This window comes from Aspergillus stella-maris (genome assembly GCF_047715825.1).
Source record: "Aspergillus stella-maris strain CBS 113639 unplaced genomic scaffold BDV14scaffold_87, whole genome shotgun sequence".
NCBI lineage: Eukaryota > Fungi > Ascomycota > Eurotiomycetes > Eurotiales > Aspergillaceae > Aspergillus > Aspergillus stella-maris.
This window is the reverse complement of record NW_027396881.1, coordinates 88238-115829: the sequence shown is the minus strand read 5'-3', so window position 1 is coordinate 115829 and position 27592 is coordinate 88238. Positions and strand designations below refer to the sequence as shown.

The 27592-nt window shown below is 51.1% G+C and overlaps 9 protein-coding genes across 9 annotated transcripts; 3 read left to right on the top strand and 6 right to left on the bottom strand.

The window, feature by feature from the left end:
• Positions 1–431: 431 nt before the first annotated feature.
• BDV14DRAFT_183398 (lactate 2-monooxygenase) lies at positions 432–2304 on the bottom strand. The gene is made up of 4 exons (XM_073770373.1): positions 1937–2304; positions 1862–1883; positions 1140–1782; positions 432–1088 (listed from the first exon to the last, which is right to left on the bottom strand). Exons 1-4 carry the CDS (start codon positions 2143–2145, stop codon positions 751–753), a joined length of 1212 nt encoding a protein of 403 aa, XP_073623042.1. The 5' UTR covers positions 2146–2304; the 3' UTR covers positions 432–750.
• Positions 2305–2391: 87 nt separating this feature from the next.
• On the top strand, positions 2392–3795 carry BDV14DRAFT_149896 (kinase-like domain-containing protein). The gene has a single exon (XM_073766542.1). It carries the CDS (start codon positions 2773–2775, stop codon positions 3691–3693), a length of 921 nt encoding a protein of 306 aa, XP_073623041.1. The 5' UTR covers positions 2392–2772; the 3' UTR covers positions 3694–3795.
• Positions 3796–3939: 144 nt separating this feature from the next.
• Positions 3940–6406, bottom strand: BDV14DRAFT_211935 (uncharacterized protein; the record flags this gene model as incomplete). The annotated part of the gene is made up of 5 exons (XM_073776208.1): positions 5420–6406; positions 5100–5356; positions 4929–5035; positions 4549–4844; positions 3940–4439 (listed from the first exon to the last, which is right to left on the bottom strand). The coding sequence occupies exons 1-5, from the start codon at positions 6375–6377 to the stop codon at positions 3940–3942; spliced, it is 2118 nt and encodes a 705-aa protein (XP_073623040.1). The 5' UTR covers positions 6378–6406.
• A 166-nt stretch (positions 6407–6572) lies between these two features.
• Positions 6573–8487, bottom strand: BDV14DRAFT_211933 (cytochrome P450). The gene is made up of 4 exons (XM_073776207.1): positions 8320–8487; positions 8040–8255; positions 7954–7977; positions 6573–7868 (listed from the first exon to the last, which is right to left on the bottom strand). Exons 1-4 carry the CDS (start codon positions 8452–8454, stop codon positions 6612–6614), a joined length of 1632 nt encoding a protein of 543 aa, XP_073623039.1. The 5' UTR covers positions 8455–8487; the 3' UTR covers positions 6573–6611.
• Positions 8488–10587: 2100 nt separating this feature from the next.
• On the bottom strand, positions 10588–11389 carry BDV14DRAFT_211929 (uncharacterized protein; the record flags this gene model as incomplete). The annotated part of the gene is made up of 2 exons (XM_073776206.1): positions 10588–11153; positions 11223–11389. 2 exons carry the CDS (start codon positions 11387–11389, stop codon positions 10622–10624), a joined length of 699 nt encoding a protein of 232 aa, XP_073623038.1. The 3' UTR covers positions 10588–10621.
• A 433-nt stretch (positions 11390–11822) lies between these two features.
• BDV14DRAFT_183389 (methylisocitrate lyase ICL2) lies at positions 11823–14633 on the bottom strand. Its single transcript, XM_073770372.1, has 6 exons — positions 14004–14633; positions 13659–13947; positions 13199–13611; positions 12720–13143; positions 12412–12665; positions 11823–12349 (listed from the first exon to the last, which is right to left on the bottom strand). The coding sequence occupies exons 1-6, from the start codon at positions 14428–14430 to the stop codon at positions 12342–12344; spliced, it is 1815 nt and encodes a 604-aa protein (XP_073623037.1). The 5' UTR covers positions 14431–14633; the 3' UTR covers positions 11823–12341.
• Positions 14634–14678: 45 nt separating this feature from the next.
• BDV14DRAFT_149837 (VOC family protein) lies at positions 14679–15790 on the bottom strand. Its single transcript, XM_073766541.1, has one exon. It carries the CDS (start codon positions 15626–15628, stop codon positions 14924–14926), a length of 705 nt encoding a protein of 234 aa, XP_073623036.1. The 5' UTR covers positions 15629–15790; the 3' UTR covers positions 14679–14923.
• A 2360-nt stretch (positions 15791–18150) lies between these two features.
• BDV14DRAFT_149820 (asparagine synthetase B family protein) lies at positions 18151–20841 on the top strand. Its single transcript, XM_073766540.1, has 5 exons — positions 18151–18951; positions 19009–19092; positions 19141–19402; positions 19452–19643; positions 19722–20841. The coding sequence occupies exons 1-5, from the start codon at positions 18265–18267 to the stop codon at positions 20639–20641; spliced, it is 2145 nt and encodes a 714-aa protein (XP_073623035.1). The 5' UTR covers positions 18151–18264; the 3' UTR covers positions 20642–20841.
• A 2929-nt stretch (positions 20842–23770) lies between these two features.
• BDV14DRAFT_183378 (fungal specific transcription factor domain-containing protein) lies at positions 23771–26345 on the top strand. The gene has a single exon (XM_073770371.1). The coding sequence runs from the start codon at positions 24041–24043 to the stop codon at positions 25676–25678; it is 1638 nt and encodes a 545-aa protein (XP_073623034.1). The 5' UTR covers positions 23771–24040; the 3' UTR covers positions 25679–26345.
• The last annotated feature ends 1247 nt before the right edge of the window (positions 26346–27592 follow it).

The following is a 27592-nucleotide window of genomic DNA, read 5'->3' as shown; positions in this document are numbered from 1 at the left end:
CAATAATCCAATCAATTTGGATCCAGAGGAGGGCGAACGAGAACGGCCAATTAATTTGGCTCTTGAAGATGGCAATAAGGACAATCCAATTGTCCTTTGAAGGTACGTACAATATTTCTTACTGTTAGGCTGGACGTGGTGAACCTGGCCGACCCTAGTTGTACGGGGCTGTGTACAACACCTGAGCAAGGACTTGGACCTTTACGCGGTGCTTGGGATAAGTAACCTACTGGTGAAACAAATCAAGTCATTATGTACGATAAGATAGTGTTTCTGCTGGCAGAACTCCAGGCGAATACATTACATTACACCCAAAGTGGGTATGTTGCACGAGTGTCGCTTTAGGCCTCCGTACTCCATATGGCAGGAGAGACTTGAGATTATCATTTGAATAAAAAAGAATGAAAGAAACCAAAGAATGGAAACCAGAAAGGCGACATAGGAGTTGCGTCAGAAGACTCAGCTGGCGGACACGGCGAGTGACCATTCACAATTAGGGGATTTGGGGTGTTGTTGAGGGGCATGTGATTCCCCGTGTTTCCCCAACACTCCCCAGGCTTATCAGGCGCCAACACCACGACCACTTGGTCAGTGCTGCTACCCGAGTACAAAGTAGATCACAAGGCACAAGAAGAATGGCTATGTGCAACTCTATTTCGTCGTCTTCGTCAAATGCGTTGCTGATCTAGGCGGCTACAGCCGTCAGGTGCTAATTATATACTTCTATGTACAGTCACCTCAAGCTGAGTCTCACAGCATCGCCTTTCCATCACCAGGATACTGGATCTTCCTGATCTTGTCCCTCGTGCATTCTGCCACTGTACAGATACCGGATAATGACATGCTCTGCCACAGATCGGCCAGAAGGCTCTTGAGGATGGCCTTGCCTCCATTCTTCCCGTCAATTCCTAGGCCATATATGACTGGCCTACCGACTAGAACGCCCTTGGCACCCAGACAGAGAGCCTTGATGATGTCAGCACCGGTTCGAATACCAGAGTCAAAGAGCACAGTCAATTTATCACCAACTGCGTCAACGATCTCTGGAAGAACCTCCAAAGAGGCAATGGCACCATCGACTTGGCGGCCTGCAGCAAGTTAACAAAAGCTCATCGGGATCTCTGGGATAAGGAGCTTACCTCCGTGGTTGGAAACAACAATGCCATCGCAGCCAACCTCAAGGGCCTGCTTCGCATCATCTACATGCTGGATACCCTTGAGAACAAGTGGCCCATCCCAGTTCTTACGCAAGAACGAAACCTGATCCCATGTGTGTGGCTTCGTGGAGAGAACGTTACCAATCCATGCCCTCGAAGACCCCACAATATCATCCTCGACTTTCGACCCAGAATCCTTTTCAAACTTAGCCCGAAACACCGGGTCGGAGAAGCCAACCTGGTTGCCAACTCCTTGAAGGAACGGGACGTAAGCATTATCCAGGTCTGCCGGTCTCCACGACAGAGACCAGGTATCCAGTGTAACGACCAGAACCGAGAACCCGTTCTCTTTTGCGCGCTTGAGCAGGGATAAGGTTACCTCGTCATCACCCGGCCAGTACAGTTGGAACCACCGCTTGCCATCTCCGCTCGCATTTGCGACTTCCTCGATGGTGCTCGTGCTGGCTGTGCTTAGTGTGTACGGCACTCCCACCTCCGAACAAACCTCGGCTAAGCCGGTTTCCTTGTCTTGATGGAATATACCCTGCACACCGACGGGCGCCATGATCAATGGGTTCGGGTAATCCTGCCCGAACAGATTCACACCTAGATCCTGCTTTTCCATCTGGAAGCAAGCAAAACATCTTAGCATCACTGTCATATGAACGACCAACAAGAAGAGAACCAGGGAACAGGAAACTAACACTCTTCAACATTTTCGGAATACTGGACGTCACGATATTAGCCAAACCCAAAAGCACATGGTGATTGTGACATACATCTTCCACTGCCTGAATGCCAGCCGGTTCGCATCCATCGTGGCCTTCTCCCCCGCACCTCCCGCAACATAGTTAAATGAGTTCTCGCTGAGGGCCTTCTTAGCATGCTCCTCGAGTAGTCGTGGGTCTGTGGTGACATTGGGCTTGAGGCCGTGCAGTGCGCCCTGGCCGTAGATTTCGAACTGGTATTCGCCGTAATTTTCAGGCATGATGATTGTATCTTGATTAGATGGTGTATGAGTCGTATGTAAATGCGCTAGAATCGGCTATGAAGTCCAAGTGTAAGAATCAAACAAAAGGCAAGTTTCGATAGACAGGAACTGGTGAACTGGTTTCTTTGATGAGAGCTGACGGTTCCCCACGAGCACGTGAAGGCGGTTGTGTCGTACCTTGGCTGATCATGATGATGCAATGCTGCTACTTTCCGATCCGCTCCACTCCTGGAGCGCCCGGCCGTGCTCTTGATCCATGGCCGGCGATCATGCGAAGCTTGACAATGACAGGGCTGAGCTTGATGTTTCAGGTACGCACTATGGTCTACTCTGTACATAATATTGATTGTTCGCTAGCTGACCCAATGCTGCGGCCCAATTACCTACCTGCCTTCGCAAACAAGACAGAGACGGTGAAGCAGCCGCCAGCATGCAGCGACCGCAACCTGCTATCAACAGAGCAGGGAGAAGTGGGTGCTCGACTCCATTTCTGATTCTAGGACACTCCCTTGCTGTCATATACCCACCTCGATAAGGCGTCGCCAGCACCAGACCAATTTGACTGCCTAGACACCGTCTTTCTCTTTCCGGTCACTCCGTTGTGGATCCCACCTCCGATATACAATGACCTCACACTCACAGTCAGCACCACCGGCATCAGCAGATTCAGACCCAGACTCAACCCCTTGCACGGCATGCACCTGGACCACCCACCGCCAACGCGGCTGCTCCTGCAAGAGCCACGTCCAGATATTCTATGAGTGCTCCGACCGCGCCGTCTGGTCTCTCGGCTCTCGCTTAATCCTCAAAGACCGCGGTCCCAGTCATCACACAAACGAAAAGCCCAGTGTTCGCTTCGTAAAGGAACATACATCTATCTATGTCCCTGATATATTAGAACCCTGGGAAGAAAATGACGGACACGCAATGACGCTCATGAGGCGCGTCCTTGGTGTACCACTATCCAAGGCATGGCCTAACCTATCAAATGACGAGAGGGAGAACATTGCGCGGCAGACTGCTGAGTCGTTACTCGAGCTGCGCAAATTGCAGAGTGAAAGCTTTTATTCTCTTAATGCAGAGGGTGGTCAAATCCGCGACAGTTTCCTCTTTGACGCTGATAAAGCTTGGGTTCTTCGAAACCCCATTACCTCCGACGAAGCCCTCTGGAAAGAAATGGAACCCGGCATACCAGACTCAATACCCCAGTCCGTCCGGGAACGACTCCGTCAAACAATACCCCCAGCGCAACCATACACATTTACGCACGGCGACCTGACGGACGTGAATATCATGGTCGAGAACGGTTCATTATCGGGGATAATCGACTGGGAAAGTGCTGCGTATTATCCTGCTTGGTGGGAGTATGCCAAGACGTCGATACTGAATAGTGAAGAGGATTACGAATGGAAGGTGTTTCTGAGAAAGTATATGCCGGATCATAGCAAGGCGAGGGAATGGTGGAGGGTTTATTATTGGCTTTGCAGGGATAAAGAGCATGAGGTTGAAAGGGCGTTTATAGAGGAGATGGAGGGAGTAGTGTAGAGGATGTGTAGTAGATCTCAACGCGTGGTTCCTTAGACATAAAGTGCAAGTTCCATCAGTTGAGCCACGATAGGGTTTGTGCCATGTGTGCACTTCCTGCAGCTGGTTGCTTGTATTAACTTAGGTAAATCCCTAGGCTACTCATTGGAGTACAGCAGTTGCTTTCGGCCCAGCATTTGACTGTCTCAGTCCCACCCTCACCGGCCTCCGCCTGAGATTGCTGGCAAAGTTAAGACCCAGATCCACTCACCCCGCAATCCGAAAATCAGACAGGCTCAAAATCAAGTCATTCACCTGACGCATGCTCGTCTGGTCATATTTATTCAGAATCGAATCCAAGGGCCCATCATCCAGCCGTCCCAGTCCCAGTCCCAGCCCCAGCTCGTGCATCGTTCCAGGATTACCGGTACCGGTACCGGTTGGTGAACTACTAGAGGTACGCGCTGTCATCTTATCCGTCATCAGGCTAGCCAACAGCCAGTACTCGGGACAGTAACTGCAGAATCCAACGCGCTTCCACATGGCCTCGTGCTCTAGCTCGTTGTGGTTATGGTTATGGTCCACTGTTACGTGGGGTGATATTCCCGACACCAAAGACGAGGCGAAATGTTGCCAGATGACCTTCCAATTGTTTAGCGCGTGGTGGACCGGGGAGAGGAGATTGGTATTAAGATTGGGATTGGGATTGGGATCGAGACAGCCCCATGAGTATGAATTCCGGTATTGGAATATGAGACTGTGGATCGCTGGTGAGTGGGTGTGGTATTAGTATTGCTTTGCTTTGCTTTGGTCTATTTGCTTGCCAGCAAAAGAGACAAGTTAAGGGGGTCAGATCTGACAGACTGATAGACTAACCTGATGTCAAGACAAAAAGGTTCAGCGGTCCCAATGCCGCTAGAGCGTCACAAGCATCGACCTCAAGTTTTCCATTACAAATCATCTGGAAGGCGCTGCAATGCGAGACCCTCCAGTATAGATTATCCGGAGGCAACCAGAGCTGTATCTGCTCGTAGCATTCGTCGGCCGCGGCGGCCTGGAAGCAAGCCTCTGGAACAGCGGTATGGATTTTCATTTCCTTGATCACCATGCGAGGCGGGAGGTTGTTGAATATTGTGAATGCTGTGTCGAGGAGGAATGTCCAGGTGAGTAACCTAGTTTTGATAAATGATCAGTCAAGTGAGTACAATGGGAGGGGAGGGGAGAGGCGTGTTGAGATGAGGAAGGAATACACGCACCGAACAAATTCCTCGCAGACTGCGAATCGCATCCAGTCGAATTCGCACCTAGACTGCTGGCTATAATTTGCATGCCGGGCCATGGGCATCCCGATGTCTCGGGCCGTCTAGTAGTAATAATTGTTAGCATAGACAGTACCTAGAAATACAGGACACTACTTGCGTACTTACAGAGACAAGAGTGGCAAATCGATTCCGACGAACTCGTCGCTTACTGGCATCATCGCCTTCCCAGGTCTGATACAGGCACACCATGTATGCAGCCTGGAGGGCTTGGATCTTGCTGCGATAGGCGCCGAAGTTTCCTGACCCTGACGAGAAGGAGAAGTTACTGTTGAAATCCTCATCGATGAAGACTAGCTCTTCGACACAATTGAACCAGACCTGAGCGTTATCATTATCCACCAGATCCGGAGAAACGCATGCACCTGCAGTATGTCAGTGATTACTTGAGTACAAGGTAGACCTAGCCTGCGCGGGTGTTATCCTACCAATCACAGCCATAGTAGCTAGAACGGCAGGCTTCGCCTGGACAGCATTAAAGCTCGGCCGGTGAACAATATTGACATTCGGGTGCCAAAAGGCCCAGTAGAGGTCCAGGTATCTTTGGAGGTTGGAGGGGGAGAAGAACTCGAGGCACATTTGCTCCAAGACGGGAGACCAGTCCAGAGAAACAGCGCTGTTGCGAGGCTTGATCGTGACGACTTCCTTGACTAGGAGCATGATATGATGCGTCTTGAGAGACAGCGGGTTATTTAGCCAACTGATGGAGCTCGGCACTGCTGCTGGCAACAGGACGCGCGCTCGTTGGTACTCCGTCCCACAGTCGAAGCTGGCGACGAACCCGGTCTTGCTGGTGAAGCGGTCGAGGAAGCGCAGCGACTGGATGCAATTAGTGTCCATCATCGGCAGTGTCCGGAGAGGTTCGCCCTCGGCCGTCATTGCCAAAAACTCCTGCCAGCTCAGACTCGAGTAATCAAAATTCGCGGCGACGAAGGGCGCGTCCGACGGGCTGGGTAGATCTAGAAGACCGTGGTCGAAGCTGGCAAAGTCGAAGTCCATATTGCCGGTATGGTGAAGCTCCGGCGTTGAGGGGTCATACTGTGACTGTTTCCTGGCGGCCGCCGTTGTGGTGGTGGCGACCGAGTACTGGCACTCCAAGCCTTGCGACAAACAGCGCTGGCATGGTTGCGCGGAGCTACAGGCTTTCTTGAGGCGGATACAACGAGCGCAAGACCGTTGCCGCCAGGAGCGAAAAGAATAGCCGGGGTCTCTGCCAGGACATGTTCTTATGTGCCGCTTGAGGACGTCGGTTCGCTGGAAGGTGGTGTCGCATGCTGGGCATCGGTGCGGTCGATCAGAGGTATGGGAGCTGCTATGGCGCTGGAGATGCTCCTTGCGCTTGTACCGTTTGGCGCAAAGGTGACATTGATACTGTGCCGCGTCCATGATGAGAAGGGGGTGGTGCTAAAAGATGGATACTAACACGCAAAGCCATGCAGCGGCGGAACTTGCGGGGGAACTTGCGGGGGGAAGATCAGCACAGCGATCCATACTTCGAGCTGGGTATTGTTATTCTTGCACTGCCGGCTTCAATTGCCGAGCAATGTCTCTAACAGAGGAGGTATCTGTACATGGAATGGTATTTACGTTATCAATGCTTCCAAGGCACCTTGAATACTCTTAGGCCATTCCCCGTAACGCCCCCTTCGCATCCACAGGCGACTGCAGCCACTGCCCCGTCCTCGGATCCAAACACTCCCTTTTCGCATCCTCCCACTCCCTCCTCACCATATCAGCCCTCTCCTTCGACCGCGGCCTAATATCAGCCGGAAACTCCTCAGGCATACAAACAAACCCCTGCGTCAGCCGTTCCTGATCCGGAATACTATCCTCCCCAGTGACCTCATCCTTCGCAGGCCTGATCTCAAATGCCCATAAAATCCTCGCCATCCCCAGGAACAAGCTGCGCTCGGCAACGTGAATCCCGGGACATATACGGCGTCCAGCACCGAAGGTGAATGCGTCGCGCTTTGACCCGTCCGGGTTCGCAGCGGCATCGCCGAGACTCTGCCTGTCGTCTTTGAATCGGTCGGGGTTGTATTCTCGAGGGTTTGGGTGGCGCGCGGGGTCCATGCCTATTGCCCAGACGTTGTGCAGGACCCCTGCACCTTTGGGGATGAAGTATCCCATGTATTCGTCGTCCTGGGTAACTGCGTGCGGGACGGCGCCGAGTATAGTCGTTGGCATCCAGCGTAGTGTTTCCTTCATACAGCCCCGGATGTACTGTAGATTGTCTAGGTCTTCCATGGCGGGGAGTCGGCTGGGTCCAATAACGCAGTCAATCTCGTCTTGTGCCTTGCGCTGGACGTCCGGGCACAGCAGCATCGCCTGGACAAAGGCGTACAAGGTGCTCGAGGTCGTGTCCGAGCCGGCTTCCAGTAATGTCCCCGAGATATAGCACGCCTGGTCATCGCTGAAGCCCTCTTTCTTCTGCGCCTCGTACATTACAATAGAGAAGCAAGGCTTTATGATACCGTTGCGAATGTCCTCTTTCGCCTTTAGCCAGTGGCCCTTGTACAGGGCCTTTTCGTGCACGTGAAGTTCCACCGCCTTCTTCTTCGCGGGAAGCAAGAAGGCAGGTAGTTTCTGGAGCAGGGGGAAAAAATCGATGAATGCAGCGGGGCCGGTCTGATTCAGGTCTGCAAACTCGGCGAAGCCGTCGAAGAGCTGTTTCATTTTCGGGTCGTCGTAGGTCGGTGTCCGCCAGCCGAAGACCATTGTCGTTGTGAGAGCGTTAGAATAGCGGCGGATATGTTTCAGGAAGTCTTCTGGCTCGGTGAGGAGCTGATAGAGCATCTGCTTGTTTTCGAGCATTTGGTAGGGGATGTAACTCTTGGATGTGACGACGTTCAGGAGACCGTGCACCATTTTGCGGAACTGATTGGCGTCGTAATTTGTTAGTTAGTTTCAGATCCCTTCTATAATACCTGAGGTATGGGAAGATTTTGGGTTATCTGCGCACCATCCTCCATGTCGGTCCGTATTTCTGTTTGCATGGGCATCAGTATCTGGATTATGGCGTTCAGAATTGGGTAACAACAAACTTACCATCATCAACAACCGTAAAGATCCACTGCACAGCTCCTGCCCGATGTACATATCCTGTCTAGAAGAATAAATCGCACTGCGGCGATCGAGGAGCTCCTTTACGGCAGCATCGTCGGACAGCACAATCATGCACTGGGTACCCAGCATCAGACTATAGATGGGACCGTACTCTCGAGCCCACTTCTCGAACTGTAAGTGGGCGTCACGGGTGGGCATCTGGATACTGTTAGTAAGTTTCCCAACAGAGAACAGATACTGAAGGCAAGCAAGGTGCGAGCACCTGGTGGATGTTTCCGAGTATAGGCAATGTTGGAGGGCCAGGAGGGTAGTTCTTAGGACGACGGCCGATCTGACAGATGCGGTAGATGAGGGCAGTCGTGGCAAGAACCACTAGGATGGGTGTAATTGGGAGCATGTCTGATGGAGTATGGAGGTATCAAAGCCAAGGGTCTCGTAGTGTCGGGAATCAATTTGTGAGTCAGAATATCGACCAGTGACCGGGCTTTCTGTTCATATTTATGTCTTTCTCTCGCGAGGAGGTATTTCAAACTGAGTATTTGATTTACATGAGATCGCCAGAGCGTTCCCCGGATGAGGGAGGCGAGGTCGGAAATGGAGGTGGGAGGGCGGAGCGGAGGTGGGAGGGCTCCAACCTTCGGCCAAGGTCGCAGTCGCCATGAGAAACCATTAACCCCTATAAGCGATTCGGTAGGTGTTGTTGGCCAAGCTCAAAATTCACACCTGAATATTTCTATTGCCCGGCATTTGACGTACAGGTCGCCGACAAGAGCTATAATACGGGTATCAGGGGATCGGATGGACCAGGTGGTGCTGCATGAGCACGAAGGAAGCGACGGGCGTATTTCGGTAGGCTGAAGGTAATCATCTTATCTAGGTAAGCTTTCAGCAACTGGCAGGTGATTGCTATAGCATTGGAAAGAAAATGAATCTCTACGTACCGCCCAAGCTAAAGATCGATATAATACAGCCTCACTCAAATATTCTTATCAAACAACCGAGGGATATCATAATTCTTTGTTCTACCCCGATGTCGAAAAGTACCACTGGTAATAGCGCATTGAGTAAGTTTTCCCAGGGGCGTAATCGGGATCGGTGACTGTGACCCAAGCGCCATTTTTATCAAACACACCAGGATTTTCAATGATGGAGTGAAGAAATTCTTGGTCAATAACTAAACAGAAATTAAGTCGTACACCATCGGCACCACCGTCATTAACCACAAACTGCTTGAAAGGCTTCCGGATCTGATCGCGCGTCGTACCGTTGGATTTGGTCTGGTTGTCAACGACCAGAAAACGGCATCCCTCGCGTATGAGTCGCTGGGGGATTTCCACCTGAGATTTACCCTTCTGCAGCAGATAATCAAAAATCGCTATGACTTTTCGTTCTATGGATTCGAGAGCAACATCCTAGTGTGCGTTTGAATCTGAAGTTCGTTGTGGTTCATATAGTTTTGGTACCTGCAACCTGGTTCCACTTTCTAAGCCGTCAGAGCCAGGACCCAACGGTTAGCGCTGATGCCTCCAAAGTCCGCTTAGTAGAACTTCGTATTTGGAGGGAGCCCCTCAGCTTGATCTTCTTTCTGTATTGGTATATCAATCAGTATGCTAAGCTTACATGGCGGGGTAGAACAGAACGTTCCACTTACCAGCAACTCCTCTAGCCCCTTAAGAAACGCAATCTCATGCTCAGAGCTTTTTACCTGCTCAGCACATTCCTCATCAAAAGTCGTCGCAACGTCAAAGTCAATTTAGACCATCCGGTCGGGATCACCCCGCACAAGAAGGATGTTCTTGGGGTAGATGTCCTCGTGGTGAACTCCGGCTTTATGTATCTCTTTCAGTCCTTCGATTACCTGGGAATAAAGCGCTTCCGAGTAATTGACGCAGTTGAGGCTCTCTCCATTGGGGAGATACTCCAGTACAATGGCTCGAGGCTTCAGCTTATCTTCACCAAAATGTCGGAGGAAAGGTTGAAAGTTAGCAGGATCAACGCGGTCAAGGTAGCCGTAGTAATATGGATCGAAGCCGCGCTTGTCGACTTCGACGGCTGACAGTTTCTGGTATGCGTTTAGCTCGCAAAGACAGCGGTTCAGATCGCGTCCCTTTTCGGTGTAACCGGGGTCACCATTGTCATGATAGACTTTCAAAGCATAGGTTCAATCTGCCAAAGTGGCCTCAAATATTGAAGAAGCTTCCGAATGCGAAAGGTCGCGGACAATCTGGAGTTTTGAGAAATCCATCGCTAGTACTAGAGAGGGAATAGTACCTGATTCTAGACTTGAACGTGGTTGGGCAACTGAAGTTACACCTATTACGTAGGCGATAGTAAGAGGTAACTATGTATGCAGTGAACTTGGCCCAGTCGAAGTCAACCCTCAAGTCACTGCTTTTCACTGGGTATTAGGCATCATTTACTATTGGGCTAATGGTAGCACCAGAAAATATAATAGAGGAAAGCAGGTATTTACTAGTAGTTATCAATCCAGTAGCTACATTTTTGAAAAAAAAACTTTTGTTTGCAAGAACCCATACTGTCAGTCACCAAAGGGAAAAGAAGCATTACAGACGCCAGTTTGCCACATCAGCTGCAAGCATGCAAGTATACCACATACCAAGAGCCACCGAAAGTTGACCAGGCCCTCCGGCTGTCCAGGGAATGGACGCAGAAACGGCGAGCCGGCCGTTTGCATCAAGACGTTTAACAGCCACCAACTCGGTATCGGTGAGGACGAAGCCATAACGTGCGTGATGCTGTTTCATGTACCAATTCACTTGCGAAAGAACCTTTTTGTATTCTTTCTGGAGGTATTGGTTCTGAGTATTTCGCTGGTCTGAGCGCCACTTCCACGAGACCTTAAGATCTCCAGGCGCTCTGTTGTCACCTTGGCCGAACGTGCCGCCGACAAGGACACAGGCAGTGTCAGGCTTATAATAATCGATGAAGGCTGGTGAGCCTGCTTCCTCGATCGTTACAGGAGCTAAACGCAGTTGCTGAAGGTGTGGTGCGAGCTCCTCGAAACCGGCTCGCAGTCCGCGTCGAACGCGGTTGAGAAGTAACTGTGCGAAGCGATAATGAAGCCCCTGCTCATTCCTGATTCGGGAAGGAGGAGACAAGAAGGATTCTTATCGAATTTGCTTTGCCTGTAGAATGCCGCCATACCGTTGCATGATAGTCGCATAATTGAATTCCGGCCAATCGACAACTTGAAGGATATCGGCCGCACTGTATTTAGGGTTTGTGGTATTTTTCCCACCCGGCACAGCACCTTGGACAGGAATTGCCGGAAGGCCGGTGGAAAAATATTGTAGAAGCGGTTGATTGTTCATTTTGGGATATAATGCTCACTAAAGGAAGTTGGAATTAGACAACGGACGTCCCAGTAATGATATGATATGATTAGTCACCAAAGTGTGTATAAGAGACTTGATGATTGTTGGGAAACAAACGAGCTTGAGGGGCGTGTTGAGGGTCTTTTACCTACCAAGTTTTAGGCTCTTTGCTTGGCGCCCGCCAGGAAAGCACGACCACATCCTCCCGTCGATGCCCCATGTAGCCAACAGGTGTCCAATGACGACTGCTAAATCCACTTTAAGCGCCTCCCAATACGTGAGCAACATCATTACCGTAGAAAAAGTCCCTTGAATTTGAAAGAAAGCGGCGACTCAAACTCTCAATAGCCGCATGCATGGGACTGGGGTATCGACTGGTTGAAAAGGCTCGCAAATGATTACCCAGCGAGGAGGCTATGCTTTAAGAGGTGCACAGTGAAAATTCTATATATATCTTTGACGAAAAGGTCAGATGTATTTCTAACGAAGGTTTCGGGAATTGAAGGAGCTTGGTAACAATTGGCAGATGGAATATGTGAGTACATCCGGCGTCGAGGTTCGTGGCGCTTGGATGTCTAGTCCGCGTATGCGATTAGGTAGATAAGGCAGGTGACGTTCCGATTTCCAGACCCTCGAAGTAAACGGAAATAGCTGCTCAGTGATAGGTGCGGGGCGCAAGAACAGAATTAAGTGACGATGCTCTACAGGAATCCCCTTAGTCGTCCACTACAACATGGAAAGCAGAGAGGAGATGATGCCTTCCCGCCGGTGCCTAGTACCTAAATCAAACTCAAGCGCCCCCGAGTGTCATGAACAGCAACTTCTGCCAATCTAAGCTCTTAACAATGTGTTATAATTTAGCACCTTTTCAAGAAACGGTCTCATGATTTGAATGATCTTACATCGCGTTCATTGTCACCTCAACCATCCGCTCTATTCTAGCCTTTACCTAAAAGCCTGTACGAATTGAAGTATTAGCCTCGTTCAGCAGCATAAAAGTAAATAGAAAGTAAACTCACCTTTCTCGGTGTTACCCTCCCCCATACTCTTACTACTGCTGCTTCCACTCTGAATAGCACCTACAATACCATCCATGTAGGGCGCTCCACTCCATTTCTGGTGCGTAAGGACATCAACGCCGAGCTCCTTCTCACGCGACTGGATGAGCTTCACGTAAGCGAGCATGCCGTCGTCCTTGAAGGCACGAGAGAGCTCTGATGTGATGGTGGCGCCACTGTGGATGCCGGCGAGAGAGATGAGTTGAAGGACGAAGCTGGGTTTGTTAGTTTGATTTATCATATGGAAATGAGAAGGTAGGAGAACGTACCCATGCTGAGCAAGATCCCAGATAAAGGACTTCAGCGAAGCCTCCTCAAATCCTTGTCCCATCCAGTTGAACGATGGGCTAAGGTTGTATACGAGTTTCTTGCCGGGGTGAGTGGCGCGGACTTCACCAGCCAGCTTCCCGGCCTTCTCGACGTTGGGGTCGCCAGTCTCAACCCACAGGAGGTCGGAGTAGGGGCCGAATTCCTTTGCGCGCTTGGTTGCTGCTGGGAAGCCTGCCTTGTAGTGGTAGAAACCTTCTCTTGTTCGTGGGATGTCGCAGGACCAGACGACGGGGTTCTTAGTGTAATCGCTAGCTAGGACTCGGCGGCGGGAGATTGATAGATCTGGGTTTTCTGTGACGCGCTTTTTGTATGCATCACGGGCGGAGTGAGGGGCGCCTTCGGCTTCGAGGTGTGCGTCGACGGCTAGAGAAGTTAGACGCAGTTCAGATAGTTCAGATAGAGAGTGAAGTTAGCATACCTTCATCAAACGTCACAAGCTTGTGCCTCTTGACCCAGTCCAATTCAAAGGCGTCAATTTCTGAGGGTGCGGTACCCTCCCTCTCCATGGCTTGCAGTGTCTCTGCGAGAGGCTCTGACTCCTCGGTGACTCCAAGGATGAACTCATGATCGCGCACGTCGATGGCGCTGCTCAGCAGCTTTCCGCTCTCCGAGTCTGTTCGAGCAATCACCAGGTTCTCAACGCCCATCATATCCCACTGGAAACGTGTCGCAACGAGTCGGTTGATGTGCTCTCCCATCGGAACCAAGACCTTGCCCGCCAGATGACCGCACTTCTTGCCGCCGTGAAGCTGATCCTCGAAGTGCACAGCCGCGGCACCGTTCTCGGCGAAGAGCTTAGCGAGTTTGAGCACAGCAGTCAAGCCGCCGTGTCTGGAGTTTGTTAGCAATGATCGCGCCAGGTTCGATATAAAGCCTACCCAGTGTCACCGTCTGCGATGATTGGTCGCATGTAATCAATGTAGGGGGTAGACTTTCGCTGCTCCGGCGTCAATTTCCTCCGCGCATCCCAGTGCTTGCGATCATGCAACTGCTGAGCCTTGAACAATCTCTGGACTTGATTCGGCACCGTGTTATATGGGTAATCTCCAAAGTCCGGAGAGACCTCATTCGTAGTCGTCAAGACCGAAGAGCACGCCCAACCAGAAATATACAAGACCTCCTGGTGCGGAGCCTGCTGCGTCATCTGAATGGGATCAATCGCACCCACTGCGCGCACCAATTAGCACTCCTCAACTCATTCCAACAAGCAATGGAGCACATACTCGTATGAACCGGCTTATTCTCATTCGCCCGTTCATTCAACAAATTAAACAATTTCCTCGCCATCAACGAACTCGGATACGTCTGCTGCAACGACCCGCGCTTGCTAACTACATCGGCAGCCGAATAAGGCCGCTTGATCCCCTCAAACCGGGGCGAAGCCCACCAGTTCTCGACATCCTTGATCTGTTGCTCGTAGAGCGCGTCCTCGGCCTCACCAGCTTTATCGGCCGTCGAGAGAAGCTGGTAGCTGTCGCTGGGGAGTGCGGAGGAAACGGGGGGCTGGACGGGCGGGAGCATTGACGGTGACATCCGCAGATAACCGCATGTGAATGGGCGCAGGGCGAGACGGGAGCGAGAGGGACCGCCTGCGGTCGCTGGGGGTGTGGGTAGGCGTCGAGGGGTTCGACGGGTGATTGTTCGTAGCATCGTTAGGGGTAGGTATTATTGAAGAATAGGAAAATAGAAAGGAGAGAGGGTTCAGGAACGAAGGAGGTGCAGATGTTTGGTTGGTATGGTCCGGCCGATGAGCGACCTCGGCCGGAGACTCTGGGGTTGCCGTTTCCCCGCGGCTCGCTTATACAAGGATGTACAATGCTGAGTCACTATTCAGCTGTGCATAATGCTCCGATTGTTGGAGGTCCGAAAATCGCATCGGCGGTTTCAAATAATGTGTAGTGTATTCTAGAAGATAGAGGATGGTGATAGAGAACGACTATAGAGGCTTCATCTTGTAATGTTCGATTACTATTTTTAAGCACGGGTATTGCAGAAACAGCGGGATTTCTTCACATGTACAACGAACCCGTCTCTATAATTGAGCCACCACAACACCAGGCTAATTACACACCTTATTCCTCTTGTTATACACCCCCATTACCCATAGTCCCGTTAGGTAGTACATCATCTCACAGCTATCCGCTCACAAAGCACCCGCCGGTTGTTCTTGCTGCTGAATCTCAACCAAGTTGCCGTCGGGATCGGCAATCATGAGAAGCAGCGGTAGCCCAATGATCCCTTGCGCTTCCATAAGCTTCTGCTTCGCAGCTACATGCGCACCCGCATATTCACCGATACCGAAAGCATTGTTGGCCGGACCGGTGAACGTCTCGATAGGTTCTCCATACGGCTTGAGGATCTCAACACCTTTGCTGATGAGGTAGTCTTGCGCCTTGACAATATCCGGGACGATGAGACCGATGTGACCGAAGGTGTTGGTGCGTTTGGTGGACCCCAAAAGTTTGTCGTCAGAGACGTTGAAGGTAACGATCTCAAGAAGGCCAGCGAGGTTGTTCTTGTCGCGGTTCAGCTCTTTGCCTGTTTGGAAACCTGTTCCATTGCGGCCACCTTGGGCATGGCCGAGGTAGGTGATGGTAAACTCGTCGGTGAGATGAACGTCGAAGATGAGGCGCATGCCAAGGGTATCACGATAGAAGTGTTTCAAGGGATCGAGATTTGTTGTAAGTAGACCGACGTGATTGATGAAGTAGCCCAATGTCTCTGGAGGAGCCGGACCATCCTGGCCTACTTCAAAGAGGTCATCGAGAGGGTTGTTAGGGTCTGGGGCACAGGCCGTGGCCCATGAGACCGCCCATGAAAGGCTCAGAAGAAGTTTTGAAATAAGCATGCTGGAGTGTAAAGGATTCGGTAATGCAAGGTCGCGTCTCAACAGGGATAAGCGATTGTTGATGTGTTCCTGAAATCGATCTTATTGAGATCATCCAGGGTCTTTATACCTGAGCTTCATGGCGAGGCAGATTTGCTTTTCAGCCCCCAACGGTTTATCCAGCGCTGTCTATGATCAGATCGTATAGGTCTCCGAAGCCACGAAATTGTAGGATCACCAATTTGCTTGCAAACCGCAAAGCTATAGCGGTCAATTTCGATTAGGTGTCTAGTGGCGCGAGATTGAGCCGCGATCGGCTTAGCTCCCACAGGGTTCCTGCCAATCATGGGGTTGCGATGGGGGCAGTGTATACCAAGACTTTTGAAGGAGGCTCGTGTTCTGGAGAAAAGCCCAAATTGGGAAGCATTTGACGCGAGAGGAAGGCTGTGGTTCTTTTTGGCCCCCAAATCTCGATCTGTCAGCTATATACCGTCTTCGCCAGGCGTCGATCGTTGCCATGAGCGCTCAGATTGCCGAACTCCAAGATTTTGGCCAGGGAGCTTCAGTACTCTTGACGTTCAAGACAACAGCTGCGGAGGGTTATTCATCCATGTTTGCATTGTGGTCAGAATAGCCAGATCTCAACTCTGGCGTTGACTGGCGCGCCTGAGACCTTGAACCTTATTCGCTCTGCTCTGCACTTTCGAATATGCTGAAAGTCGAAGGAACCGAGTCACAATGACTCATACAGTCGTTGGGACGTTGAGGAGAACAGATGTTATCGGTCAACGCTGCAAACCCAGGGCACAATGCTCGGTGCGAAATGTAAACGGGGTGCGAAATGTAAACGGGGTGCGAAATGTAAACGGGGTGCGAAATGTAAGAGAGGTACCTTGGGACTGTGTGAAGCTGTGAAAGTCCGCAAGCTGACACCTGGTGAAGGCACTGCAGGCATGAGACCGAAGACGTATCCTCCAAGTTTGCAACGAACAAAGCAGCCAGCTTCCACATGGCTCCTTGACAGCGCCGTCTCCCTCACCAGTTCTCGAGCCCCAGAATAATTGTCGAAGTTTCCCGCTGATCAGCATCGGCGTCAATTTAAGAAGAGTTGTCTTGCCTTTATCATCTTCGAGGATAATCTGACAGCATCACGGGGAAGGTGAGTGTAGGCAGGGCCATTCGGTATCCGACCCTGCGCCAGACCTGAGTATGGTGTTAGCCTTGACCCTTGAAGGGTCCATGCTCAGGGTTCTCCCACACACGCCCCTCCAAGGAATTCAAATCGCACGCGGGGGACTGTTGCCTGTGGAGTGACGGATGATTCTTAGCTGCAAATGCATCAAACAGAGTCTGGGGACATCTGAGACTTGATGCAAGTATCCCTAACAGGAAACAGCCAGCTTTATTCCACAAGGCAACCAGAAGCAATCGCCGGCTTGAAAATCTGTGACAGAGAGGTGTCACTACCTGGTTGGCTACTCTGGATGTCTGTGTGTTTTGACCAGCGCCGTGCGAGCATTTGAGTTTGAACCCTTCTTGCAGGGTGACCCGCGCTTGAAGTCAATACTGAGAAATTTGAAATGTTTCGAGTCCCCTGGCAATCCTCTGCAAGTTGGAACGAGTGCCGACTGGGTGCTGTGGTTCGTTTCTAGCTTTAAAGTTCCGTTAGGCGCGGCAATACGTCGGAATCGAAGATCCGCGGCCCCAAGGCGTGCGCAAGAACAAAGAACCCCTAAGCGCCATCATCCTTATTCGGGGTAGTGGCGTTGAGCTCTGGTAGTATTTGATGTTGACCAAAAAGTTGGTAACTTTTTTGATGCCTTATGCACCATGTCAGCGGTCTCCATGGCGAACGCCACACCGCTCAACCGCCCTTCGAAAGAAGAAAAGTCGAGAACCGGAATGTGCTAGCCGCTCCGCTCTCATTTACGGGAGAACGTTCTTAGATGCATTAGTGTGGGTGATCAGCATGCCATGCGTCTGTTGGTAGCGTACATTTTTGAAGGGATTCTATTCAGCGTCGAATTGAAGATTAGCTGTGTATTGTGTCCCATATTTGGGGTCCAAATGACAGACCACTGATACCTGTTGTAGCCAGAAAGGTCCATGAGCTTGCTGAAAGTGGGTTTCTCGGGGGTGTCTGTTGGAAACAAAAGGAATGTTCGAGGGTAAGAAATCTGGACCGGGATCATGGGACGAACGCCGGATCGAGTCTATGCTTCTTTCCGGTCGATCCACTGGACGCGGTCCTCTTACTTTCAACCTTCCACGTTTCCATGCACGTCGTACCCAGCTGCCAACCATTTTAAATTCCTGTCACCCCGGTCTAGACCTGTCCGAGCTGAAATGGCGTTCGTCGGTATCCCTTCCGGCTGCACTGATACTTTTTCCAGAATGCAACTGGCTCCCGGAGACTCCGACTAGATAACGATTCACTTTTGAGAGCTCAAACTTCCATAGATCGCCGTGACCACCGCGTGATGCGGCTGTCGTGTGCCTTTGCGTGTACTATGCCCGCCCTTGCCTCGCACATGGCATTATTTGTCAGTGAGGATAGAAAGTTTGGAACTCCTGTTTGATCGATATAAGTAGGCGATACCTACGTCCAAGTCTCACAACTAGCGCCAGAGTTTTATCATTGTCATTTGAGTACTATCATGTGCGGAATCACAGCGATTCTCCGTCTCAAGGGCAGCTCTGGCTGCTCACAGTGCAGTGAGAATGTCGATCAACAAGCTTCAAGCCACCAAATGGACGAAAGTCTCGAACTAGTCAAGCACCGTGGTCCCGATGCAAGAGGCCAGTGGTTTGATTCTGATCACCGCGTGGGTAAGTGCCTGAGAAAACAATTCACACTTCCGGCGTCTAATGAAATCGGTTTCGTAGGTCTTGGACATGCTCGTTTCTCAATTATTGACCTCAGTCCGGCCGGCAACCAGCCTTTTCACGATAGCGAAGACACCGTCCATGCAGTCGTTAACGGGGAGCTGTACGATTACGAGAAATGCCGGGCAGAGCTAGCTCATGGGTATGAATTTAAGAGCAATAGTGACTGTGAGATCGTCATTGCTCTATACCGCCATTACGGTATCTCCTTCCTCTCGAAACTACGCGGAGAATTTGCGCTCGTTCTTTGGGATGCAAAGCGGAAGCTCCTGTTCGCTGCTCGAGATCGTTATGGTGTAAAGTCTCTCTACTATACGGTGGTCAACAATACGCTGCTGGTGGCAACTGAAATGAAATCCTTCTTGCCATTTGGTTGGCAACCGGAGTGGTCAATTGAGAATCTCCTCGCGAAAGGTTGGTTATGGAATGACCAGATGTACTTTGAGGGTGTTTATAGGGTGAGTTCTAAGACTTACCGGATTCTCTGGTCTCATCAAGACTAATGGCCCGATTAGCTTGAACCGGGGCAATACATGGTCAGTCATGACTTTGGCTTGCCAGAGATACATACTTATTGGGACCTGGAATACCCTGACAAGGTCAGCATTGCGGATATATAAAACCGTCTTTTTACTGACAGAGACCAGAGATTATCTTGCCCTCAAACCGAAGGAGAGATAGTGCTCAAACTTCGAGAACTTTTGCTGGAATCAGTGAGACTTCGACTCCATGCCGACGTTGAGGTCGGCATCTACCTTAGCGGCGGCTTAGACTCATCTGCTATTGCGGGAATGACTGCACATCTTTTAAAGCAAGGAGAAACCCTGGGAAGCGATACCAGTAGGGACGTTTCGAAGATGAGCTGCTATACAATCCGTTTTGGGAAGGATAGTGGAGTGGACGAGTCAGGTATGAACAAGTATTATCATCAATCAAGGAGACTATCTGATCAACGTAGAAATTGCGCAGCGAACAGCTGACTGGATTGGCGTGGACCTATATCCTGTCACAATGACCGAAGAAGAGATTGCTATTAGGTTTGAGGATACTGTTTGGTTTACCGAAACACCGATTCCCGACGTTAATGGAATGGGCCGAATCGCCGTCGGAGAATTGGCTCATTCCCATGGCAAGAAGGTCATTCTCACAGGTAGGCAAATACTGCTTTAGCTTTCCCAGCAACAGAAAAAAAAAAAAAAAAAAAAAAAAAACTCGCTGACAAAACCAGGCGAGGGCTCGGATGAGCACTTCGGTGGTTATCCTGACATGCTATCCAAGATGTTTCTTGAGCCAGATTTCTCATGGCCGCCTCCTCCATTCGAAATGCCAGACAGCTCCGAGCTATTCGAAGTAGGCCGAGAAGCTGTACCACCGCCCATTGAGTCAGCTGCTTCCACAAAACAAATGCTTAACAACTCGTCAATATTTGCTCGTGCAAACTCGTTCTACAACTTGCCATTTGCCACGTGGACGGCGGAGTGTGCAGTAGACGATTTAGAGACAGCTTTCGCAGAGCATTTCGAAGCACAAACTCTTTCCAACATGTCAGAAAAATGGCATCCACTAAACTCGGCGAGCTATCAGTGGGCAAAGTCGATCCTTGCCAACTACATCTTGCGTTATATCGGAGATGGCGCTGACATGGTTCACCAAATCGAGACGAGGCCGCCATTCCTCGATCATCACGTCACCGAATTTGCAAACCAGATTCCTCCGAGTCTCAAAATACGCTATGACCCAGTCAACAAGGTTCTGCGTGAGAAGTACATTCTCCGCGAGGCAATGCGGCCATTTGTCACTGACGAAATTATGAATCGCACTAAGCGAGCTTACCTAGGGCCCTCGATGTTCAAAGAAGGCGGACCTCTCCACAAAAAGATAACAAGGTTACTCACCCAGGAAAATGTCGCGAGGCTAGGGTTTGTGGACTGGAATCGACTGCAAGACCACATAGTCAAGGGCTTCCGAGACGGCGACCAAAGATGTTTCCGAAGTTCGTTCTTCGTCGCTCAGCTCGTTGTCTTGTCACAACGGTTCGGTGTCACAACGGCCACTAATCCTTTCCAAAGTCAGCATCAGAAGTCAACGAGTACCCGGAATAGCGGCACCGCAGCCATGGGTATGACGCAGGCAAGGAGTCATCTGTGACTGCTTACGCACCTTTGTTAAGGCTACCTGCTCCGCCTCACTGGGCTATCCAGCTGCCTTCTATACTGCGAAATAACCTGCCCAAGTTTCAGCCACAATGTCTTTCCTGACCCAAATTGCCGGAATTGAATTCCATCTCCTGAACCCAGCACCTCGTGGCATCCTGCCAGCCGCACGCCGTGAAACCCAGATTGTATAACGATCAAGCTTCAGCTGCAGAATGTCGGCAGTGAGCAGTTTGCGGCACTTGCTCAAACCTTGAAACTTGATTCAGTGATGCTCATTTGATATTGGAGTCATTATGGCTTAGGGTGAGATTGAGTTTTCTGCTTCGCATGGCGACAAGGACATGGCTAGCTGGCTGTGTAGCGTCGGACTGTCATACAGTGCTATATGAATTATGATGATCAGTTATTTTATTGAATATATGTTGCGGCAATGGCGGGAGCTGAAATCTGTACGCAAGCTTCAGGTCCCAGCTCGCACCTGCATCATCCCGCCTTCGAGACTTTCCATTAAAATGGGCAGTGTACCCGGTACTTACTTCACCCAATAGCACCCAGAAGGCAGTAATCAGCCGGGTACTTCTCCGTTATAAGCGTTACGTCCGATTGACTCACGGATATAGCCCCCGAGATCTATCAACGTGTTGCACAGACCCGTTTCTCGCGGCGTGGGCTGAAGTGGTTTGAGTGTGAAGCTCGTCAGTGGTCTTGAGCCGTAAACGTATCGCTGCGTAGAACTCAGCTTGATGTTCATCCTGGCCGTTGCGCCACAGTCAAAGCCCGTTGCCTGTTAACCTCGGAAGTTGTTGGCAGTGGCTCTCGCAGTCCTAATTGACCTTACGACCATATTGGCGGAAGAATTGTGAACTTCATCCGTACTCTCTATTGTGCGCCACTTGTATCCATCCACCCATACCTGCTGGCGGCGAAGCAGTGTCCCTTGTCGCTCAAACTCGCTTGTAAGAACCCTTTTCGTTATAATCAGGATGTCTATGTGTTGTATGCGAAAGCAGGCTGTGCCCAGATAAGATTCCGACCAGACGATCAGCGTACATCCTCGAGAGTGTCTCAACCCAGAACTCGCTGGCAGCTCTGGAATCTCCCCAGTGTAGATGACGAGTCGTTGAAGAAGCGAAGCAGAAGCCGGAGACAAACAATCTGGGGACGGCAATCGGGAGGCAGCAAGGATGACCCTGTCGCGTGCATGCAAGTCGGCCGTTCGGAGGGCAGAGGAAGGAAGTTTCTCTATTGTTTTCGCTACCTGACGGCCCAATCGCCATGTGCCTCGTTTAAACCACAGCCAGTTACATTTGCCCTCGGCAAAAAGCAATTATTCCCCTGTATAACGACTTGCCCTAGACTGCTTAGGTCCCTAGTACCTGGCTAGCAATCCTGCCGAGTACTCCCCATTGGTGTCGCTGCTTCTTTCCCCAGCCATGGCATTGCACGCGCCCTTCTAGATTCCCGGCTCTCGATCAACCCATTCAGGGAAGAACACGATCGGAAGCAGTCTGGTCTAGTCTAGGCAGCGCCATGGCGCCCGAGGCCAATGGCTGCCAGAGGTTCACGGGGTGTAACGGTGAGCCTCTTGCTTGATATCCATCACATATTTCAGAACGGTCTGAGCCATGCATGCCAGCAGTTTCAGGCGCTCAGCTAACGAGCCGCCGTTACACCGCGAAGGCAAGTGTGATACTCGAGATGAGACTAAAATTGAGCCATACTTGCCTGCTGGCTTGCTCTGACAGTTCGAGGGCAAGGTTTGCTTTTTGGCAAGAGACCAAGAGGGAAGGATGACGGGGATCACGGGGTCGCTGGGAGCCAACAGTCTGGCCGTGTCCATCGTCGCTGCTTCCGATTCCTCGTCATCTCCAGCATCTTCCCCGTCCCAGTGGCGTCCCTTCATCCTATCACACCCCATCCCGTTGCATTGAGCTCCAGATGTACTCTGATTTTTGATCATGCTGTCTCTCGCGAGGTGCCCATTCTCCGGGTTTCGGGTTGGGATGCGGATGGCGCGTCGGCCAGTGAGTTACAAGCGATCTTGCTTGCTCGCCCCCCCTCATTTTCCGCATCGATCCATCTTTTATGTGACTAATCCCTGCATGATGAACACATAGGCAGCTCTTTCTCGCATCGCTTCTGGCCATTCAGGTCCCAATAGGAGTCAGGCATAAGTCAAAGCTACACCAGTGACCCTTGAGTGCTGGATCGGCGCCATCCGCGATTCGCACCTTGCAAGTCGCTCACTCGCTCCAGGCTGGACTCCGCATTTTACTGCTCTAGTGCCGGGTCTTATCAAGGCGATGACGGGTTTCTCCTCACGGCTCGGGGCTATTTGGGACATTACTCAACTTTATCTTTTCCTTCCTCCAAATCTGTCCCTTTTATCGTCGACAGCTAAGCAGCCGCCTTATCTGTGGATTCGCACATTACGTCGAATAAGACCCATTCTTCTCCCGAACAACTTCGCAGATCATTGTTGCTATCTCGTTTCCAACCTTCTACTATACAAGCCGGCGCTTTAACCACGTCACTGTACTCTCTTTTATCTTCGACTTTTCTCAATCTATACCTTATTAACCCCCCCTGTCGCCTGTGGAGACTCTCGCAGATATAGGCTCTCCTTTGGCATGGAGAACATTAGAATCCCTTCCCCGTCTGCTATTCTAGACCCTCTCCCCGCCGCTTCTTCTGCTGGACGTTCCACAGCTTTCGTCTCCACCGAGAATGCAGCGCCTGTGCAGACCGCTACAACGGTGACAACAACTAACAAACCCAAGCAGTCAAAGAGCCGTAATGGTACGGTATTACCGATTCTTACAAGCAATTAAATGCACAAACAACCTGAAAGAGATGGAAAAAGAGAAGCAAGGAATCATTATGGAGTCCGCAGTGCGCTGACCTTCTTCCCGTTATCAACATCCAGGTTGTATCACCTGCAAAGCAAAACGATTGAAGTGCGACGAGTCGAAACCAACGTGTTCTCAATGCAAAAAGCGCAACGTGGAATGCGGAGGGTACAAGAAAGACTTCAAATGGCGCTCATTTGGAGAGGGTAACGTTCCTGGAAGGAGTGCCCCTGCAAAAGTAAAGAAAGGTTTTGCTGCATTACCCGGTGCTTCCTGGTTTAGACTAACAAGCATTATTCGCGACAGGGAGTCCATCGCCACCTGCAGCTACATCGGCCTTACATATCCGGAGAGCGACTGGAAACCAGGTCTCTGGATTTCAAAGAGCTGGTTCATATCATTCGCACCAGAGTTCGCCTCGAGAGGTAGCTTCTAGACGCTCAAGTCACTCGCCTAGCAAGATCGACCCAGGACTCTCACTAGACCAAATCCTTGGCTATTCAGGATCTGGGAGCTTGAGCGATGACTTCTTCGCGTCACCAATGCCTGATTTTACCCCTCCAGGGCAATCACCATGGCTGTCAAATCTGTTTCAGCCTTCTATTCCCAATCAGAACCACAGCTTAATCCTCGGTGGCCCGCGAGATGAAGAGGAATTCAGTTTCGAAGCTCTTCTAGAAGGCGACGGCGATGAGATCGAGGAGATCATTCGACAACCAGAACGGCAAGCGCGAATCAACAACTTCAACTTCCCGGGATCGTATATCCCGCAACGACCGGAGCCGCCGATGATGCCATCTGGGCTACTCGGCGAGCCGGCATTCAGTCTCGCACACCCAGAAATGCTTGTTCTGCACTTCGATACATCGACCTGTGGGATTCTATCCGTCAAAGACGGCGTTCACGAGAATCCATGGCGCACCTTGGTTTGGCCTCTTGCTAAGAACACCCCAGCGCTATATCACGCGGTCTTTGCGCTTGCAGCCTTTCACGCGAGCAAAGATAACCCGTCGATGAGGGTTCATGGGGTGGAACATATGAGGCAGAGTATCACCTGCATGGTGCAGGATATTCAAAGCATGAGAGCTGATGCTGCGCTAGCTACAAGCCTTGCTCTCGCTTTTGCTGATACCTGGGATCAGCATACGCGCTCTTGCATACAACATCTTCGAGGAGCGAAAGCGTTGGTTTCACAGGTCGTGGGACTCGGATTACAAGGGGGTATCACTGGGAATGATCTCAGGAGGGTTCGATTCCTATATAACACCTGGCTTTACATGGATGTCATCGCACGCCTGACCTCGCGAGAGGAGCATGGAGACCAAGACGTGGAAATTCCTACACTTCCATTTCCTCAGAATACAGTGCATGAAATTGATCCATTAATGGGATGTGCTGCCACGCTCTTTCCTCTCATTAATCAAGTTGCCCGGGTGATACAACGGGTTCGCAAGACCGAATCCAATTCAATATCCCTAATATCCCAAGCCATCGAGCTCAAACAAGCCATCGAGCATTGGGAGCCACCAGAGTGGTTCGAGCCGCCTGAAGATCCCACTTCCGAAGTTCAGCATAGTATCCAGACAGCCCACGCTTACCGCTGGGCTACTCTGTTATATCTTCACCAAGCTGTTCCTGAGATGCCTTCGGAGCCGACAGCAGATCTGGCAAAGCGGGTACTGATTCTTCTGGCCACGGTCCCGCCCAGCTCTCGCACGACAATTATCCAAATGTATCCACTGCTAGTCGCGGGCTGTGAGGCCGAGCAAGGGGAAGATCGAGATTGGGTTCTGAACAGATGGAGTGCAATTCAGTCTCGCCTGATGCTTGGTTCTATCGACAGGTGCATCGAGGTCGTTCGTGAGGTCTGGACTCGTCGTGATAAAAGCGCAGCTCGGAAGCAGCAGCAGCAGGAGCAAAGAAAGCAATCGAGCGCCGTGCCTCAAAACATTGTCGGTTACCCGTCGGCGAAAGATAGAGTTTTTTATACCGGTCGCGGTCCTATGGCTTCTTCGCGGCGGAGCTCTGCTGTGTCACCGTTGGAGAGTATGGAGTTTGAAAGGACGGTTCGTGGAAAAGCGCACTGGGTGCATGTGATGCAAGAATGGGGATGGGAAGGTATGGTTTGTTGTTATCTCCAATTGTTGATATATATGCTGAAATGGTTGCAGTATTCCTAGGTTGATCGTGACGGTTCTTGTTTTCAGGGAGGTCAGGCACGAGTGCCATTCTGGCGAGGCGCGGCGTCCCGATCACTCTTATTGTCAGAGCTCGTCTGGTTGCTCGAAGATTTGGACTTCTCGGGATTTTGGCCTGTCCCGGATTTCGTTGCAGGTCGACTAGATGGAGTACCGTCTTTTTCTAGATACAGACGGAGGGAGTCAAGGTATGGCTCCAGGTCGCTGGTAATGGAAACGTTCGACATCCTGCTTTTGGGGGGGGCTCGTTTTATCCGTTGTATGAAAGTATACAAGCGCGCTTGGGACTTTGCTTTTCGGGAGTTCAGCGAAGGCGAGATGTTTCAGGACAATCAGGGAAATTGCACTCTTGAAAAAGAAAGATGCGTTTTTCAACAGCCGGTCTACGGGGGTTGATTATCAATGCAAATTAGCGGTCTGTACTTTTCGTGCGTATGTTTGTCTCCCCGTAGCCGATTCGCTTGCCTGCTTGCCTGCTTGCTCGCTCTGCTCTAAATTGGATCCAAGGATTCCAAAAGGACGAATGTGATCCGACTCTCTGACTTGCTGGCTGAGCCTTCGCCCCGGCCGTTGGACTTGCTTTCCCCTTGCGGGCACAATAACAATGTGAAACAAAACGCCCTCGTGTCTCGGCCCGCAACTCACGTCGTCGTCGTCGTGGTCGTGGTCGTGGTCGTGGTCGTGGTCGTGGTCGTGGTCGTGGTCGTGGTCGTGGTCGTGGTCGCCGTCGTAACGCCGCCCTTAACCCGGCTAATTGTTGAATCGACTCGACTCGCTTAGCTTGAGGTGGTCTCTGTACAACCGTACTTTTTGCAGCCCAGTCTGGCAGAGAAAGGTAATGGAATGGGATTGTCTCCCTTGGCGTCCACTGTGTGGCGTCGTGTGGCTAGCTAGTATATACAGAGTACTGCGTTTCCGTCCACTGCAGTCGCGTGCACTGTTCACTGTATGCATGCGCGGGAGGGGGCAGGTGTACTATCCACTGTCCACCGGAGCTAGAGGATGAGACCCGAGAGGCAGGACAGGACTGGACTGGACAGGACAAAGGCACTCAGTCCGCTTCGGGCAGCGAGGCTAGGGATATGGCTCGTCGCGTGGTGAGAGGAACGAGCGAGGGCCGCGTGCTACGGACAAACGATCGAACGATTGCGGTTGTGGGTATGGGATCTATCTCCGCGGGTATCTGAGCACCTTAGGTAGGCACGCATATATCTAGGTAGGTAGGTATGTATGTGTCAGGTGTACCTTTGGTAATCGAGCCGCGGTTCAGCTCGGTTGGAATAGGAACTACCTGCTCTGTAGGTAGGTACTCCGTACTAGGTATGTCCTCGGTAGGTTGGGGAAATGGCAGGTGGCGATGAGAGAGCACCGTACCTGGATCGGACAGGTTTGGATCTGATGGAGGCTCGCCAGGAGGATTGCGGCAGCTGCGGTTTGCGGTTTGCAGTTTGTCTCGGGGGACGCTGCCGGAAACTGACTGGATTGACTGGGATTGAAGCGAGTGTACGACCGTATAGATTTATTTGTGTTTGTTGGATGGAGGATCCGAAGGGTGGTTGGTATGGGTATTGGTATACTTGGTGCGTGTGAAGGAGGTCAGAGGTCACGCCTGTGAGTAGTAGTGTACCTAGGTGGCAGGTGACGGATTGCGCAAGTTTGAGGGTATTTTTTAATCCTTAAAGGCGTGATTCGAGGCGATTGTTGATTGCTTGCTCGGGCGTATAGATCTAGTCCTAGTTTGTCCGGGTTTTGGGGAAGTGGCTATGGGTGTGGACGGAATAATCCTGTCTTGTCTGGGGTGTAATTTCTCCGTTGAGATGGAGGGCAGCGCAGGGCAGGTAGATGGAGAACTCGAGGATCGAGGATGTTGAGAAGTATCTTGTATTTGAGAGTTTG